Below are 19185 nucleotides of genomic sequence, written 5' to 3' on the forward strand. Positions count from 1 at the left end.
TAAGAATGGTTGCTAAACTGAAACAAAAAGAATTTATAGGAGCAAGTTTAAAAACCCTAGATTGCTGTGAATAGGGCACTAAGGGAGATTCTGGGGAGGGCTCAGAAGAAAAGAAGACTAGAGAAAGTCTGGAACTTCTTAGGGATTACTTAAGTGGTTGTGATCACAATGCTGGTAGAAATATGGACGTTAAAGTCCATTCTGACAAACTCTCAGACGGAAATGAGAAACAAGGTATTGGAAACTGTAGTAAATGGCATCCTTGTTACACAGTTGCAACGAACTTGGCAGAATTGTGTCCATGTCCTAGGATTTTATGGAATGCAGAAAATGATGAACTAGGATATCTGGCAGAAGAAATATCTAAGCAGCATAGCATTCAGGATGATGATTGGCTACTTTTAACCACATAAAGTGAGATGCAAAAGGAAAGAAATGACTTAAAGATGAAATTCATAATTAAAAGAGAGTAGCGGAACAGAAAGATTTGGAAAATCTGCAGCCTGCCACATAAAAACTGAAAAAGCTTGCAAGAGTGTGGCCAAGTGACCATTTGTTAAAGAGATTGGTAGGGCTAGAAGGGAGCCAGGTGCTAGCCATCAGAACAATGGGAGAAAAATCCCGAAAGCACTTTGGATATTTTTTACTCTGCCCCTTCCATCAGGGGCCCAGAGCTCTCAAGGGCAGAATGGTTTGGGGGAACAGGCCTGGGTGGCCTCCAAAAGTTCACTGCCCTGTGCAACCTCAGGATACTGCTCCCCACGTTCTGGAGCTTTGTCCCCTAGTTTGCCCCAGCTGGACTTCAAGCGGCCCAAGGTGTGCCTCAATCTCCCACTCTGGAAGTTACAAGCCATTAAGCTTGGCTACATCCACATGGTACTAATCCTGCAGGCCCAAAGAATGCAAGAACTGTGGGGGTATGAGGGTATGATAGTCTCCACTTAGATTTCAAAAGAAGTATCAAACAGCCTGGGCCCCTTTGTTTTGGCCATTTTCTCCCATTTGGAATGGGTGTATTTACCCAATGCCTGTACCTCCATTGTATCTAGGAAGTAACTAACTTGCTTTTGATTTTACAGTCTCATAGGAAGAAGGGACTTGCCTTGTCTCAGATAAAACTTTGGAGTTGGACTTTTGGGTTAATGCTGGAATGAGCTAAGACTCTGGAGGACTGTTGGAAGGGCATGATTGTGTTTTAAAATGTGAGGACATGAGATTTGGTAGGGGAAGGTCACAGAATGATATGGTTTGGCTATGTCCCCACCCAAATCTCATCTTGTAGTTCCCATAATCCCCACGTGTCATGTGAGGGACCCACTGGGAGGTAATTGAATCATGGGGGCAATTACCCCTATGCTATTCTCGTGATAGTAAGTTTTCACAGGATCTGATTGTTTTATAAGGGGTTTCCCCCTTTGCTTGGTTCTCATTCTTCTCTCTCCAGCTGCCATGTGAAGAAGGACGTATTTGCTACCCTTTCTGCCATGATTGTAAGATTTCTGAGTCTTCCCCAGCCATACTGAGCTGTGAGTCAGTTAAATCTCTTTCCTTTATAAATTACCCAGTATGTCTTTATTAGCAGTGTGAGAATGGACTAATATAGTGCTGAAATAAATTAAGGCTTTAAGGCTATTTGGATGGAATGAATGTCTTTTGTATGTAAAAAGGACATGACTTGGGGGGATCCAGGGGCAGAATTCTGTGGTTTGAATACCCCCACCCAAAACTCATGTTGACATTTAATTCTCAATGCAACAGTGTTGCGAAGTGAGGCCTAATTGGAGGTATTTAGGTCATGAGGGCCTTACAGATGCCAGACACCATGCCACTGGACTTCCTAGCCTCTAGAACCATTAGCTAAATAAACTTCTTTCCTTTATAAATCACTCAGTCTCTGATATTTTGTTATAATCACACAAAATAGACTAAGACAGCCTCCCTAAAACCTTTTCCATATGAAAATTTCACTTCTCCATATGAAACACTCCTTCAATTCCCCTTAAAACATAACACCCAAGCTCCTTATCATGATACATGAGACCCTTCATGATCTGGCCCAATCTCAATTTCCAGCCTCCCTCTTACCCTCACATATGCTTCCCAAACTCATCGTCCTCTTTTATGTTTCTGTGCCTTTGCAAATGATATACCCTCTGCATTTCAATTTGGCAAACTCCTATTCACCCAGTAAGACTCACATCAAATATCACCTCCTCTGAGAAGCCTCCCTTGAGCAATTATTTTATATAAATGAATATCTCCTTCCTTTTCTGTTCCTCTAATACATTGTGCATAAGTCAATGGAAGCACCTGACAAAGTATACTGTCTCCCTTATTGGACTGTGAGCTCTTCAAGAGTAACTTGTATATACCCTGTACTTGGCATAGTAGCTGGCATATAGGAACATTTGATAAATGATTATGGGAAAATGACAGGTTTAATTTAATCAAGAGAAGATATATTCTAATTACAGAGATAAAGATAAGCAAAAGTCAAGTCAGCAAATACATGTATGTAAGTACACACACATGTCAATGTCACTCATCTCAACTCACCCTAGGTAACTTTTTATTCCTGAAATCTGAGATATTAATGTTGGCAACATCTGAAAATGAGGACATCTCACTCAGTGATGTGGTAATAACATTGTGCCAGATGAGTTACATCCAACAAAGCCAAAACATTAAATACATGGCCAGGTGTCAAAACCTCAACTGACCCTGATCCTTTATGAGTGATACAGAATGATAAAGATGATCAATGTCTCTGGAGTCCCAGCTAAAAGTCTCAGATCACATAAGTGATAACTGCACTGATAAGCCACAAGATTGATTCAGAAATAAATATGGCATCATTCATCAGCCCACAAAGTCAGACACATTCCACTTAGCAAAGATGTGGGACAATGCGTTAATGTATATGCCATATTCTGCTTTAAAAGAAAAAAGCACAGGACTCCTTTCAAACAGTAAAGTATAAGTGCTGTGGATTAATAATTTGCAAACTATAACAATGCAACTTTACCAGAATGTAAATGCCAATATCTATTCTTTCAAAAATCATACAATTGTAGTTAAAGAGAAGACATCATATTTCACAAATATAAGACTCTGGAGTTCAAAATGAAAACTAGGATACTACTTCACACTCAAATGGATAAATATGAGAGAATGGTTTATAGATGCATGCTATTTCATTTAAAACCTTTCATGAACCCAATGATTTTTCAAGACAGTTTCATACTTAATAGTCAAGATGCCAAGTCTCCAAATCCAAGCAAGTGTTATGTAAACAGAATTGTGGATGTTTCATCAATACAACCATTCAATCAAGGTTTTAAAAGGTGCAGGTTTTGGTACCCTATAATTATGAGTGGCCTGTAGGTATATCAGATAAAATTCCAAAAACTAACTCTCTTTCTACCTAGATCTTTCAGAAAGTCAATTTGAAATACATTTAGTATTTTTAAATATATCATTTTTTTATTTTACAACAAAAAGCTGACACTCTTCTCCATAATAAATAACTATTTTTATTACTTCCCTACCTTATGTACAGCAACAAGTATATGTTTATGTTAGGTAAATGTTGAGGGGGAAAAAGAGGGCTGTTGAAGAAAAAATACAGTAAAAGGTCTTCTACATAAAGTTAAAATAATTAAAACACAAATTATACATTCTTTACAGATAGCTACAAATGTAATAGCAATATTAAAACATTCATGAAAGTTATTCACGCCAAATTCAGAAACTTGGTCCCCTCCAGGCAAGAAGGAAGGGAATATCAGTGAGGGATACACAAGGAGCTTTAACTGCATCAGTAATGTTTTACTAAGCTAAGTGGTGGGTCCATGAGTACTCCCTGGATTATTCACCATAGCATCCAATTTTGTATCTGAAATACATCTAGTAATTTTTAAAATCCATGCTAGTAGTCATTCCTTGTATTTCTTTTATAGGACATAACTGAAAATATAAGATACTCATGCCCATGTTGTTGAACTGAGAGGCATTCTTTCTTAGTAAAGAGAAATGTATCAAGATAGGAAGTCTGAAGTTACTGCTGTAATGGAGTAGACAGTGTTCTGATTACAAATAAAGAATATTAACAGCCAAAATATATCCAACACTTACTATGTACCAGGCACTGTGTTAAGCGCTTTACACAAATTATCTTCTTTAATCTTCATAAAAGCCCACAACAGGAGGTACTAGTATCATTCATGTTTCATGGAGAATGAAGCTGATGATCCAAGAGATTAGGGAAGTTGTGCAAGGTCACACACCTCATAAGGGTTGAGCAGACATTTGATTCCAACCCCAACTCCCCATTTCTCTCTTGCTCTTCACCACCTCTTCATGCTATCTTCCCAAATATCCAATGCTAGAGCATAAGGTGCCTTTGTATGAATTAGAAAAAGGTAATCCCTCTGGAAGAGTGCAGCTACTCATCAGCTGCCAAAAGCACTGTCTGAATATCAGCCTCACTGACCCCGAGGGCCAGACATCCCTGTGCAATGGCCCTGTCTCCAGCTCCCCTTGCTTATCTCTGGCCTAGGCACCTCTTTTATCCCTTGCTTGCTTGCTTGTATTTTTTAAAGAGACAGGATCTTGCTCTGTTGCCCAAGCTGGAGTAGAGTGGTGCAATCACAGCTTGAACTCCTGGTCTCAAGGGATCCTCCTGCCTCAGCCTCCCAAAGAGCTAGGATTACAGGCATAAGCCACTGCGTCTGGCCCAGCTTTCTACCTAGAACCCAGAAATTCCTTTCATGAATTCGGCCTGATTGGACTACTGAAAAGAGCCGGGCACATTCCTCAGCCCCGGGCTCAAAACAAACAAGCCCAGTACAAACACATCCTATCCTCCCATCCCACCACATATCACCATATATCTCTTAAACTTCCCCCGGGCTCAAAACAAACAAGCCCAGTACAAACACCACCAGGAAAGTCTCCGATAAGGGGACAGATGAGGGGACAGCCGTTCAAAGTTTTACTGAAAGAGCGGGAACCAAAAGAATTCCTTTGTTCCCCTGTAACTTTCAGGCTATAAAAAAGCAAACACTCGCATTGTTCGGGGCCCTCTTGTATGCGGTGGAATGGAGGGACCAGGTTCGAACTTGTAGTAAAGATCCTTGCCGCTTGGCTTTGACTCTGGACTCTGGTGGTCTTCTTTGGGGAACTAACGGTCTGGGCATAACATCTGGGGGCTCGTCCGGGATTCCCCAAGCCCACCAGACCCCTGGTCAACGGATCTGCTAGGATCGATCTACTGATAGGTGAGCTGGCTCATCTCCGTTTGTCTGTCTGTGTCTGTTCTGAATCCGAATCTGTGACTCGCGAGGTCTGAAACTGGAGCTGGCACAGTCCTGGCAGACGCGCTATAGGATGGCCAGCGGAGACCGGTGGGAGACGTCCCCTGGCTCTCATCTGATCTATATTGTGATCTGAGCTGCCCCGGTTTGGCGGGCAGCAGCTGTATCTGAGCTGCCCGGTTGGGCGGGCAGCAGCTGTCTCTGATCTAAGCTGCCCCGGTTTGGCGGGCAGCATCTGTCTCTGATCTGAGCTGCCCCGGTTTGGTGGGCAGCAGCCGTCTCTGATCTGAGCTGCCCCGGTTTGGCGGGCAGCAGCCGTATCTGAGCTGCCCGGTTGGGTGGGCAGCAGCTGTCTCTGATCTGAGCTGCCCCAGTTTGGCGGGCAGCAGCCGTATCTGAGCTGCCCGGTTGGGCGGGCAGCAGCTGTCTCTGATCTGAGCTGCCCCGGTTTGGCGGGCAGCATCTGTCTCTGATCTGAGCTGCCCCGGTTTGGCGGGCAGCAGCCATATCTGAGCTGCCCGGTTGGGTGGGCAGCAGCTGTCTCTGATCTGAGCTGCCCCGGTTTGGCGGGCAGCATGTGTCTCTGATCTGAGCTGCCCCGGTTTGGCCTGATCTGAGCTGCCCCGGTTTGGCAGGCAGCAGCTGCCTCTGACCAGGGCTGCCAAAGTGCGCCTGCGATTAGATATCATTAATAAGTCAGATCAGATTTCCATTACAGGGATTCAAACCCACATTCCTTTACAGGAAGAGACTACAAATTATTACAGGATGGGTAATACCCAGAGCACTCCTCTATCTCTCCTTACGAGTAATTTCAAAGAAGTTAGAGCAAGGGGCCATGATCTTGGTATAGAAATCAGGAAAGGAAAGCTAATTACTCTGTGTCGCTCCGAATGGCCTGCCTTTGATGTGGGGTGGCCGCCCGAAGGGACCTTCCGACTTGCTGTCATCACTAGGGTAAAGTCCAAGATTTTCCTACCTGGGCGTGCGGGCCACTTAGATCAAATCCCATATATCCTCATATGGCAGGACCTTGTTGAGAACCCGCCTCCTTGGCTGTCCCCTTTCCAATTGGCCTCTGAACCCTGTAAGGCACTAGTTGCTCGACCACTAAAATCCAAGCAACCAACTGCCCCCCCATCCTGTTTTACCTGACAGCAGGGACCCACTGTTCACAGAACCCCCTCCGTACCCCTCCGGGCCCCAGGCCCCAGCCCCCCTGGCTGAGCTGTGGGAGGGAGCAGGCAGACGGGAGGCAGCCGGCACACACGGGCCCGCTGAAAGGGAAAGTAACTTTGAAGGGCCGGCGGGGAGGACGCGAGGGTGCACTTCGCGGACTAGCCCCCCTCAGCCGCCTGACTCCACGGTGGCTTTACCCCTTCGGGAAATAGGACCCCCGGATGACACAGGAATCCCCAGGCTCCAGTACTGGCCATTCTCCACCAGTGATCTGTATAACTGGAAAACTCAGAGTGCTCGGTTTTCAGACAACCCCAAAGATTTACTGGCTTTACTAGATAGTGTCATGTTCACCCACCAGCCCACTTGGGATGATTGTCAGCAGCTCCTCCGAATTTTGTTCACCACGGAAGAGCGAGAGAGAATACAGATAGAAGCTAGAAAGCTGGTCCCGGGGGACGACGGTCAACCGACTGCCAACCCCGACCTCATAAACGCAACCTTTCCTCTGACCAGGCCGGCGTGGGACTACAACACGGCAGAAGGTAGGGGACGGCTACACCTTTATCGCCAGACTCTAATGGCGGGTCTCCGGGCAGCTGATCGCAAGCCCACTAATTTGGCTAAAGTATATTCTATTCTGCAGGGAAAGACAGAGAGCCCAGCTACCTACTTAGAAAGATTAATGGAAGCTTTTAGACAGTACACCCCCATAGATCCAGAGGCTCCAGGAAGTCAGGCAGCTGTTGTAATGTCTTTCGTAAATCAGGCAGCCCCAGATATTAAGAGAAAACTCTAGAAATTAGAAGACTTGGAGGGAAAGCGGATTCAGGACCTCCTTCAGATAGCCCAGCGGGTTTACAATAACAGAGATACTCCAGAGGAAAAGCAATTTGAGGCCACTGAAAAAATGACCAAGGTCCTGGCAGCAGTGGTACAGAAAGAGCATCTACAGCCAGAGTACACCCAACCTAGGCGGCCCCCCCGGCATGATAATCTGAGCAAAGACCAATGTGCCTATTGTAAGGGGGCTGGCCACTGGGTAAGAGACTGCCCCAAAAAGAAACCACGAGGACAGGGACCCGGACCCCCTAGGTCTACACCCGTACTAGTCACTCAAGACGAAGACTAGGGAAGATGGGGTTCGGACCCCCTCCCCGAACCTAGGGTAACTTTGCAAGTGGAGGGGTCCCCAGTCCAGTTCTTGGTCGATACGGGAGCACAGCACTCGGTCTTAGTTAAAACTAATGGGAAATTATCCTCCAAATCCTCGTGGGTACAAGGGGCCACAGGAGTTAAGAAATACCCATGGACAACACAAAGAACAGTAAACCTCGGAGCCAAGAATGTAACCCATTCTTTCCTGGTCATCCCTGAGAGCCCCTGTCCCCTATTGGGGAGAGACCTGCTAACTAAAATGGGAGCACAGAACCATTTCCTCCCTGAGGGGCCCGTCGTGACCAACTCCCACAATCAAACTGTGTCCATCCTGACTATAAACCTAGAAGATGAGTACCGGCTCCACCAGGAGAAAGCGGCCCCTGACCAGGACATAGCAACTTGGCTCCAGCAGTATCCAGAAGCGTGGGCGGAAACGGGGGGCTTAGGTCTAGCAAAACACCGTCCTGCCTTATTTATTGAACTTAAGCCTGGGACAGACCCCGTGCGGGTACGCCAATACCCGATGCCCCTAGAGGCCAAGAGAGGGATTGCCCCGCATATCCGCTGGCTCCTTGACCAAGGGGTCCTACGCCCATGTCACTCACCCTGGAATACTCCATTGTTGCTGGTACGAAAACCTAATAGTGGAGAATACAGACCTGTACAAGACTTAAGAGAAATCAACAAGAGGGTTGTGGACATACATCCAACTGTACCTAACCCGTATACCCTCCTAAGTACCTTAAACCCTAAACATCAATGGTACACTGTTTTAGATTTGAAAGATGCTTTCTTTAGTTTGCCTTTAGCCCCTCAGAGCCAAAAGCTCTTCGCCTTCGAGTGGAATTACCCTGATAGCGGCATAAGTGGCCAACTGACATGGACCAGGCTGCCGCAGGGATTCAAAAACTCTCCTACCCTGTTCGATGAGGCCCTCCATGAAGACCTGGGTGAGTACCGACGTAAACACCCTGAAATAATTTTACTCCAGTATGTTGATGACCTCCTAATTGCTGCTGAGACCCAAGAAGCTTGCATCCAAGGGACCAAGGGTCTCTTACAAGCTCTAGGGAATCTAGGCTACCGAGCCTTGGCAAAGAAAGCTCAAATCTGTAAGCCAGAGGTAATATATCTAGGGTACCTGCTTAAGGGAGGGCAGCACTGGCTAACAGACGCCCGGAAACAAACTGTTCTGCAGATCCCCAGGCCACAATCCACCCGACAAGTGAGAGAGTTCCTGGGGTCGGCAGGATTTTGCAGACTATGGATACCTGGGTTCGCAGAACTGGCTAAACCCTTGTATCAGGCAACACGGGGGCAACAGCCATTTAATTGGACAGACGAAGCCGAGTTGGCCTTCCAACAGATTAAAACCGCCCTACTCTCCGCGCCTGCACTAGGACTACCTGATGTTACCAAGCCCTTCCACTTATACGTGGATGAAAATAAGGGTGTCGCCAAGGCGGTAATAACTCAGAACTTAGGCCCCTGGCGGAGGCCAGTTGCCTACCTGTCAAAGAAGTTAGACCCAGTAGCTGCCGGGTGGCCCCCTTGTCTCCGAATGATTGCGGCCATGGCTCTGATGGTGCAAGATGCTGATAAACTTGTCATGGGGCAAGAATTGCGGGTCGTTACTCCACATGCCATCGAAGGTGTACTCAAACAGCCACCTAATCGATGGATGAGTAACGCCCGGCTCACCCACTACCAAGGACTACTACTAAATCCTCTCAGGATAATTTTCCTGCCCCCAACGACCTTAAACCCTGCCTCGCTGCTGCCCAACCCGGACCTGGACGCCCCACTCCATGACTGCACCGAGATACTAGCTCAGGTGCACGGAGTTCGAGAAGACCTGCAGGACCGCCGACTTCTTGACACCGACCTCGTCTGGTTCACTGATGGGAGCAGCTTCATGCATCAAGGCCAGAGGTACGCGGGGGCGGCAGTAACTTCAGAGACTGAGGTAATCTGGGCGGAACCCCTGCCCCCGGGGACATCGGCCCAGAAGGCCGAACTGATAGCACTCACCCAAGCTCTTACCTTAGGGGCGGGGAAAAAGCTGACAGTATATACAGACAGCCAATATGCTTTTGCAACGGCGCATATACATGGGGCCATTTACAGGGAGCGAGGTTTACTGACGGCTGAAGGAAAAGAGATAAAAAACAAGCAAGAGATCCTAGCCCTGCTAACAGCCCTATGGAGGCCAGAAAAATTAGCCATTGTACATTGCCCAGGGCATCAGAAACTAACTACTCCAACTGCTCAAGGCAACTTTCTGGCAGACCAACTGCAAGAAATGTGGCGAAGGCTCCCAGCCAACTCCTTGCACTCCAGCTCCCTGACCCGGGCCCCCGGGACTTGCCATATTTCCCTGAATATTCAGAACAAGATCTCCAGTGGATTGACAAACTTCCCCTGAAACAAATCCAGAATGGGTGGTGGACTGATACTAATGACCAAACCATCCTACCAGAAAAATTAGGACAACAGGTGTTAGAACACATCCACCGAACCACCCACCTGGGGGCCCGGTGGATGATAGACCTGATCAGACGCTCCAAGCTCAAAATCAGACATATAGCTGAGACGGCCAGCAGTATCGTGACAAGTTGCAAAGTCTGCCAGCTTAACAACACATACCCCCAATCTCAAGCTGCAGCAGGAACAAGGCTCAGGGGAACCAGGCCCGGTATCTACTGGGAAGTAGATTTTACTGAAATAAAGCCAGGAAAGTACAGGTACCGGTACTTACTTGTCTTTGTAGATACTTTTTCAGGGTGGACTGAAGCATTCCCAACCAAAAGAGAAACTGCTCAGGTCGTAGCAAAGAAAATTCTGGAAGATATCCTTCCCAGGTATGGCTTCCCCATCCAGATAGGGTCAGATAATGGGCCCGCTTTCGTCGCTAAGGTAAGTCAGGACTTGGCTTCCATCCTTGGGGCAAATTGGAAACTACATTGCGCTTACAGGCCCCAGAGTTCAGGACAGGTAGAAAGGATGAATCGGACCTTAAAAGAGACCTTAACTAAATTGACTATAGAGACTGGCGCTAATTGGGTAGTCCTTCTCCCCTGTGCTCTGTTCCGGGCCCGTAATACCCCTTACAAACTGGGCCTCACCCCTTACGAAATCATGTATGGCAGACCTCCACCCCTGGTTCCTAGCTTAAAAGATGACCTGCTTAAGTCTGAAACAGAAAATGTCTCTGAATTCTTATTTTCCTTACAAGCCTTACAGAAAATTCACCAAGAAATCTGGCCCAAGCTGAGAGAGCTATATGAGACCAGTCCCCCACCGACACCCCATCCGTACCAGCCGGGAGACTGGGTCCTGGTTAAGCGACACCGACAAGAGACCCTAGAGCCCAGGTGGAAAGGACCACTCCAAGTACTCCTGACCACACCCACCGCCCTGAAGGTAGAAGGCATTGCGTCGTGGATCCACTACACCCACGTCAAGCCAGTGGACCCAACCTCCGACCTTCTGGGGCCAATCACGGCGGCGGCGGCTGAAGCACCGGACACGTGGACTGTGGACAGAGCTAAGAACAACCCCTTAAAACTCACCCTGCGCCGGCAGCATAACGCACTGCAAACATGCAGTTAGGTAGTCTAACTCTAACATTAGTCGCCCTAGTGGCCGCTGGGGAAAACATAAAGCCAGCTCCTAATCCCTTTGTCTGGAGATTCTGGCTTTATGAAAACCAAACCCACCCTGGGCAACCTCATAAGCCCGGGAAATTAGTGGCCAGTGCAGATTGCCCCTCCTCAGGGTGCAATAGCCCAATTTTACTAAATTTTACCGATTTCCCAGTAGCCAAACCAGTGGCACCAATAATATGCTTCGAGTATGATCAGACTGAATACAATTGTAAGCACTATTGGTGGCACCAAAGTGCCGGCTGCCCTTATAACTATTGTAACATCCATAAATACCAATGGTGGGGTGGAGAAGAACAGATAGATCCCAGATGGCCCTTCCATCGCAGATGAGATAGAGACCTTTCATATACATGGATAGTTAGAGACCCCTGGAACTCCCGCTGGACCACGCCTCAACACGGGGCTGTATACTACTCCTCCGCCTCCACATGGCCTAGCAGTCACCTCTATCTGTGGCGGGGTCTAGTGCAGGTACGGCCCCTGGTCCATGGAAATATCCAGCGACAAGAAAACCGCCTGACACAAGATTTACGTCCTTTTTCCTGGTTAAAATTATTGCAAGAAGGATTAGAACTTGCCAACCTTACAGGACTTCACAGCCTGTCTGGCTGCTTTCTATGTGCCACTCTAGGGCGTCCACCGCTAACCGCTGTCCCCCTGCCATGGGGATCATCCACCTCTGCCCAAGCTAACCACCACCAAAACCTCTCATATGCCCCTATCCCTAACGTGCCACTATACCTAAACCCCAGTCAAGAGAAGTTTCCCTACTGTTTCTCAGGAACTAATTCCAGCCTCTGCAACATCACTGCAACGCCCCCTAACATCACCTTAAGGGCTCCGTCAGGCATATTCTTCTGGTGTAATGGAACATTATCTAAAAACCTATCAAGCCCCTCTGTTACCAACCTACTGTGTCTTCCTGTCACATTAGTTCCCCGGTTAACTCTACTTACTGCCGGCGAGTTCCTAGGGTATACCGGTAACTGGACTAGTGCTGTTATTCACCCAGACCCTAGACCGAGACCTGCATGAGCCATATTTCTCCCCCCCATTGCAGGAATCTCCCTCACCGCATCCTTCATGGCGGCCGGACTGGCTGGGGGAGCCCTAGGTCACACTCTTATAGAAAGTAACAAGCTGTACCAACAATTTGCCGTTGCTATGGAGGAGTCAGCTGAGTCCCTTGCCTCCCTCCAGCGGCAGCTCACGTCCCTAGCACAGGTAACCTTGCAGAACCGGAGGGCCTTAGACCTACTCACTGCTGAAAAAGGGGGAACGTGTATGTTTCTAAAGGAAGACTGTTGTTTCTACATAAATGAATCAGGACTCGTGGAAGACCGAGTCCAACAGTTACGCAAGTTAAGCACAGAAGTAAGAACACAGCAGTTTGCTTCAGCTGCAGACCAATGGTGGAACTCATCTATGTTTTCTCTGTTAGCCCCCTTCCTTGGACCCCTGCTGAGTCTACTATTTCTGCTTACCGTAGGACCTTGTGTTGTTAACAGAATTTTGCGGTTCGTTAAAGAAAGGTTTAACACTGTACAACTCATGGTCCTCAGAGCCCAATACCAACCTGTAAACGCTGAAACAGAATCAGACTTATAAGACCCAAGATTGGCTCTAAAAAAATACCTGAAAAGAAAGGGGGGGAATGAAAAGAGCCGGGCACATTCCTCAGCCCCGGGCTCAAAACAAACAAGCCCAGTACAAACACATCCCATCCTCCCATCCCACCACATATCACCATATATCTCTTAAACTTCCCCCGGGCTCAAAACAAACAAGCCCAGTACAAACACCACCAGGAAAGTCTCCGATAAGGGGACAGATGAGGGGACAGCCGTTCAAAGTTTTACTGCAAGAGCGGGAACCAAAAGAATTCCTTTGTTCCCCTGTAACTTTCAGGCTATAAAAAAGCAAACACTCGCATTGTTCGGGGCCCTCTTGTATGCGGTGGAATGGAGGGACCAGGTTCGAACTTGTAGTAAAGATCCTTGCCGCTTGGCTTTGACTCTGGACTCTGGTGGTCTTCTTTGGGGAACAAACGGTCTGGGCATAACACTACAAACGATTGTTCAAAATGCCTTGGGAACTACAATGTCCCTAGGTATCAAAGAATACTCCAGATGCCTCATCAGTGAGCCACCAGGATCAGTGAGAGCCTCTAAAAGAGATCAAGTTCATTGTCCCTAGATAAGCCTGCCTTTTTCAGTGCCCAACCATGACAGCAAGAGGCCAGTTTCCCTCTCCCAGCAGCATGGAGGGCAAAGGCCTGGGTTTTTGGTGGAGCACATGAATCTTTTCAGGGCAGTGGCTTTCAAACTGCATTTGCTGAACTACAAAGGGTTCAAAGAGGTACCTCAGGAGCCATCACGAAATTGCAGGATTTCAAGGGAACAAGCAGGCTTGGATCCAAGCCCAATTCCCACCTGAACTCCATGCAGCTTGGCCCTTATCTTTCATGGAGTTTGCGTAAGATTTCCTTTGAAACAAAGAGACCTATTGTGAAAACCACAGCATTAATTAAAGTATAAAAACCATTACCCCTAAATCCTTTCAGTCCACCCTCTGTCTTGCCCAGACTCTCTCTAAGCCCCAAACACTGTTTCTTTACGTATTTTAGTTCCATTGCCGCCCTACCACTCAGCAAGCTAAGCCTTTCTCATTTATGCTAATGCATCCTCCTCACCACTGCCAGCATGATATTTCTAAAAGCACACATCACAATTGTTTCCTGCATACAGCCCTTGAAGTTGAAACCACCCAGCCAGGCCTACTAGTTCTGCTGGGATCTGGTCTTTGCCCTCTTCCTAGCTTGGTCTCTTGCTACCCAATTCCCAGATACCTGCATTCTCTACATCAGAGTAATTGCCATTCTTCAGCATAACATTCCCTCATAGACGACTGGGACTTTGCAGGTGCTACTCTTTCTGCCTGAAATGTCCTTTCCCAACCTATTCCCTGGGGAATTCATATCCATCCTTCAAGGTTCAGCAAAATGTCATCACTTTCATGCAAGCTTCCTTGACGATGCTCCAGCTTTCACACCTTGGCAGCTTAGTGGCTCCCTCCTCAAGGCCTCCAACCATCCTGCACTCATGTTTCTTGCCACAATATGCTGTAAATATCTGTTCGTGACACTGCCTAGCTAATTCTCTGGATATGTCTTAGCACTACCAATAAAGTCCCAAAGACATTGGCCTGACTGACATTCAAGGCTGTCCCTACCAATCTAGCTTCAACTTATATTGCTAACCTGACCTCCCGTCATTTCCCTTCCCAAGCCTCAGACTCCAAGAAAAAAGTGCGTTATGTTAGCCAACACATCACATGATTTCTCAACTATGTGACAGCTGACTCCATCTCCTCCCATCTCTTCATGTGCAGATTCTACCTATCTGCCAAAGTCCAGCTCTGATTGCCCTCTTCCAGGAAGCCTTCCCTGAGTCCCTTAGCAGGAATAAATTTCCTCCCTTCTGAATTCCCACAGAGCCTTGATAATGTCTTTATGCTTGACTTATCCTGAGCAGCCAACTGGATTATGAGATCCTAGCAAGTAAGGTTGTGCCCTATTCATCTTAGTGTCCCCAGAGCTGACAGCATATTCTTATGCTGAAAGAATAAGGATGCATTCTTGGGGCTACTTTTAAAAGAAGAATCCTTATTAGAAACATGAGAAATACAAATTCTACTTTTTTTTCCTTTTGCCTCCTTAAGAAAACTATTATTAGATGCCTAATTTATTTTAGGTTGTACAACAGAGTACCTAAAAATGCTGAAAAAACTTGTGAAAGAAACAAGTGCAAGAGAATAGGGGAAAGAGAATACCTCTTGATGGCTTCTGATGGGAGGTTCTAATCCAACCCTCTACTGTATGCTCTTAGGCTATAATCTTCCTTCAACAGAAATGGGATGTGAACAGATCCTATGCCCCAGTCAGGGCTCTGCCCTGCTGTCTTGTTTGTCTGCCTGCTTGTCTCCCTACCTCCTGTAGTAATGACTTTCATTTTGTAAAAAGAAAAAAAAATCAATTTAATTTCTAAATTGGATGCTTTTTCTAAAATATATAAGCATTAATAACAAATCAGCATGCCCATTTTCAACAGCTTCCTGAGTAGGCCTGAGGACTTATCACAGATATGTGAAAGAGTGTGCTAATTGTTTTCTTTTCAATGTGTGATTTACAAATGAATGAATAAGTTAGAATGCTAATGACTTTATACAAGAAAACAATGCATTATCTTCTCTACTTTGTGATTATGATATTGCTTTGACATGCAGCTTATTCATAAACTTTTCAAGAGTAAAGGATGTGCATTCTTCTTATGATTTTCCTTTATAAACATTCAAGTTGCTTCAATATGACTGGTTCTTTCTTTCCTGCAAAAATTTTAAAAACTGAAAAAAATACCTTGAATGTGTTTTGTCCCCAGTGGGTCCTCAGTAAATATAGTTGTTTAAAACTAACTTCATCAAGATATGATTTCAACATAAAAACTCAAATATGACTCTATATTTCTACTTTATTTGCATTAAATTCCCCGCTGCTCCATAAAATTCCCATATACTTTCACAAATATTTGAAATGATGTTAAGATGTTTTAACTCGTAAATATCAGGACCCAAAACCAATCTGAGTGAAAAGTTACATGTGATGAATTTGATAGCTCTTGAGCTATTCCTGCAGCAGGTTGTAAGGCCAGTTAACTCTTTCTGGCCAGCAGGTCATCTGGGGAGATGACAATCAGCCCTGCCAACAGCCTTGTTTCCTGATTCAAACATGGGGCTTGCGTCCAAACTCCTACTCACATTGGCTTACACTTTCCATTTCTTCCTTCCTCTTGCCCTCTCTTCATTTTCTACCCGTGCATAATCCAGCTTCCACTTTCCTAGCTCTTAGCACACACCAGGTATTCGATCCATCCTAGGATTCCGAGGTTCTGGTCAACCTTTGCACAAAGCTCTAAAGACAAAAATCTTTAAAGGAGAAACAAGATCAACTTTCCACTATTGATAGATATCAGAAAGCTCTGAGGACAATTTAGGTAGTATTTCACAAACCCTATGGCAGAACTCTGCAATCTCAAATTAATCTTTATATTCATGTTCCAACAGTCAGAACACACTGGCAGATACAGATTTTCTCAAATCAGGATACAAATTTTACATAATACCTGATTAGGCTAGAAAACTTGCAAATTTTATTACCCATGATGCTTTTTATATCCTGAGCCAAGAACCAAAAGAGACTTTAATTTCCAGATTTATATTAGACATACACCAACCTCCAGCTGACTTCCACTATCAGACACTAAACAAATATTTGTCAAGCATATATTACAAGCTAGGTACTAAGGAAGATTCAAAGGCAGTATAAAACCTGGCTGGCCCTCAATCCTCAGAGAGATTATAATATACTTAAAGAAACAAAATATCTACAAATTTTAAAAGTTAATTACCAATCTAAGGCAATTTGCAAGTGCCAACGAATACCAGTGTCAAAAGAATAACATAGGAAGTGATTCCTTGACAAACCCAAAAGGACAGAAATATCTGTTTTGAAAGAAAAGAATTCAGAGGCAATATGGTGTGCTACAAGAAATCAGAAGATCCGGACTTTAGTCCCAGCTGAGCTGCTGGCTACGTCTTGGGCCGTTAACCAGCATTTTAACCTCCCTGGCTCTAAACTGTCTCTTCTAGAAATTGATATAAAACAACCTGCCTCACCTGTCTCATCAGATAGCTCTTTTTTAAAAATATATGAATATAAATATAATATATATATACATGTAAATGTTTTTAAAATTATACTTTAAGTTCTGGGATACATGGGCAGAACGTGCAGGTTTGTTACACAGGTATATATGTGCCATGGTGGTTAGCTGCACCCATCAACCCGTCATCTACATTAGGTATTTCTCCTAATGCTATCCGTCCCCTAGTCCCCCATCCCCTGACAGGCCCCAGTGTGTGATGTTACCCTTGCTGTGTCCATGTGTTCTCATTGTTCAACTCCCACTTATGAGTGAGAACATGCAGTGTCTGGTTTTCTGTTCCTGTGTAAGTTTGCTAAGAATGACAGTTTCCAGCTTCATTCATATCCCTGCAAAGGACATAAACTCATCCTTTTTTATGGCTGCATAGAATTCCATGGTGTATATGTGCCACATTTTCTTTATCCAGGCTATCATTGATGGGCATTTGGGTTGGTTCCAAGTCTTGTTATTGTGAATAGTGCTGAAATAAACATCTGTGTGCATGTGTCTTTATAGCAGAACGATTTATAAGCCATTGGGTATATACCCAGTAATGGGATTGGTGGGTCAAATGGTATTTCCGGTTCTAGATCCTTGAGGAATCACCACACTGTCTTCCACAATGGTTGAACTAGTTTACAGTCCCACCAACAGTGTAAAAGCATTCCTATTTCTCCACATCCTCTGCAGCATCTGTTGTTTCCTGACTTTTTAATGATTGCCATTCTAACTGGCATGAGATGGTATCTCATTGTGGTTTTGATTTGCATTTCTCCAATGACCAGTGATGATGAACTTTCTTTCATATGTTTGTTGGCCACATAAATGTCTTCTCTTGAGAAGTGTCTGTTCATATCCTTTGCCCACTTTTTGATGGAGTTGTTTGTTTTCATCTTATAAATTTATTTAAGTTCCTTGTAGATTCTGGATGTTAGCTCTTTGTCAGATGGATAGAATGCAAAAATTTTCTCCCATTCTGTAGGTTGCCTGTTCAACCTGATGATAGTTTCTTTTGCTGTTCAGAAGCTCTTTAGTTTAATTAGATCCCATTTGTCAATTTTCGCTTTTGTTGCCATTGCTTTTGGTATTTTAGTCATGACATCTTTGCCCATGCCTATGTCCTGAATGGTATTGCCTAGGTTTTCTTCTAGGGTGTTCATGGTTTTAGGTCGAACGTTTAATCCATCTTGAGTTAATTTTTGTATAAGATGTAAGGAAGGGGTCCAGTTTTCTGCATATGGCTAGCCAGTTTACCCAACACCATTTATTAAATAGGGAATCCTTTCCCCATTGCTTGTTTTTGTCAGGTCTGTCAAAGATCAGAAGGTTGTAGATGTGTGGCTTTATTTCTGAGGCCTCTGTTCTGTTCCATTGGTCTATATCTCTGTTTTGGTACCAGCACCATGCTGTTTTGCTTACTGTAGCCTTGTAGTATAGTTTGAAGTCAGGTAGTGTGATGCCTCCAGCTTTGTTCTTTTGGCTTAGGATTGTCTTGGCTATACAGGCTCTTTTTTGATTCCATATGAAATTTAAAGTAGTTTTTTCTAATTCTGTGAAGAAAGTCAGTGGTAGCTTGATAGGGATAGCATTGAATCTATAAATTACTATGGGCAGTATGGCCATATTCATGATATTGTTTCTTCCTATCCAGGAGCATGGAATGTTTTTCCATTTGTTTGTGTCCTCTCTTATTTCCTTGAGCAGTGGTTTGTAGTTCTCCTTGAAGAGGTCCTTCACATCCCTTGTAAGTTGGATTCCTAGGCATTTTATTCTCTTTGTAGCAATTGTGAATGGGAGTTCACTCATGACTTGGCTCTCTGTTTGTCCATTATTGGTGTATAGGAATGCTTGTGATTTTTGTACATTGATTTTGTATCCTGAGACTTTGCTAAATTTGCTTATCAGCTTAAGGAGATTTGGGGCTGAAAGGATGGGGTTGTCTAATCTAAATATACAGTCATGTCATCTGCATACAGAGACAATTTGACTTCCTCTCTTTCTATTTAAATACGCTTTATTTCTTTTTCTTGCCTGATTGCCCTGGCCAGAACTTCCAATACAATGTTGAATAAGAGTTCTGAGAGAGAGCATATTGTCTTGTGC

The 19185-nt window shown here is 45.1% G+C and overlaps 2 protein-coding genes across 4 annotated transcripts in view; one reads left to right on the forward strand and one right to left on the reverse strand.

The window, feature by feature from the left end:
- The window catches only part of FGF13 (fibroblast growth factor 13), a 593844-nt gene that overhangs the window by 544538 nt on the left and 30121 nt on the right, over positions 1-19185 (reverse strand).
- On the forward strand, positions 183-11359 carry LOC129138873 (uncharacterized). Its single transcript, XM_063804865.1, has 4 exons — positions 183-234; positions 665-917; positions 6474-7039; positions 10891-11359. The coding sequence occupies exons 1-4, from the start codon at positions 183-185 to the stop codon at positions 11265-11267; spliced, it is 1248 nt and encodes a 415-aa protein (XP_063660935.1). The 3' UTR covers positions 11268-11359.

This window comes from Pan troglodytes, chromosome X (genome assembly GCF_028858775.2).
Source record: "Pan troglodytes isolate AG18354 chromosome X, NHGRI_mPanTro3-v2.0_pri, whole genome shotgun sequence".
Taxonomy (NCBI): Eukaryota; Metazoa; Chordata; class Mammalia; order Primates; family Hominidae; genus Pan; species Pan troglodytes.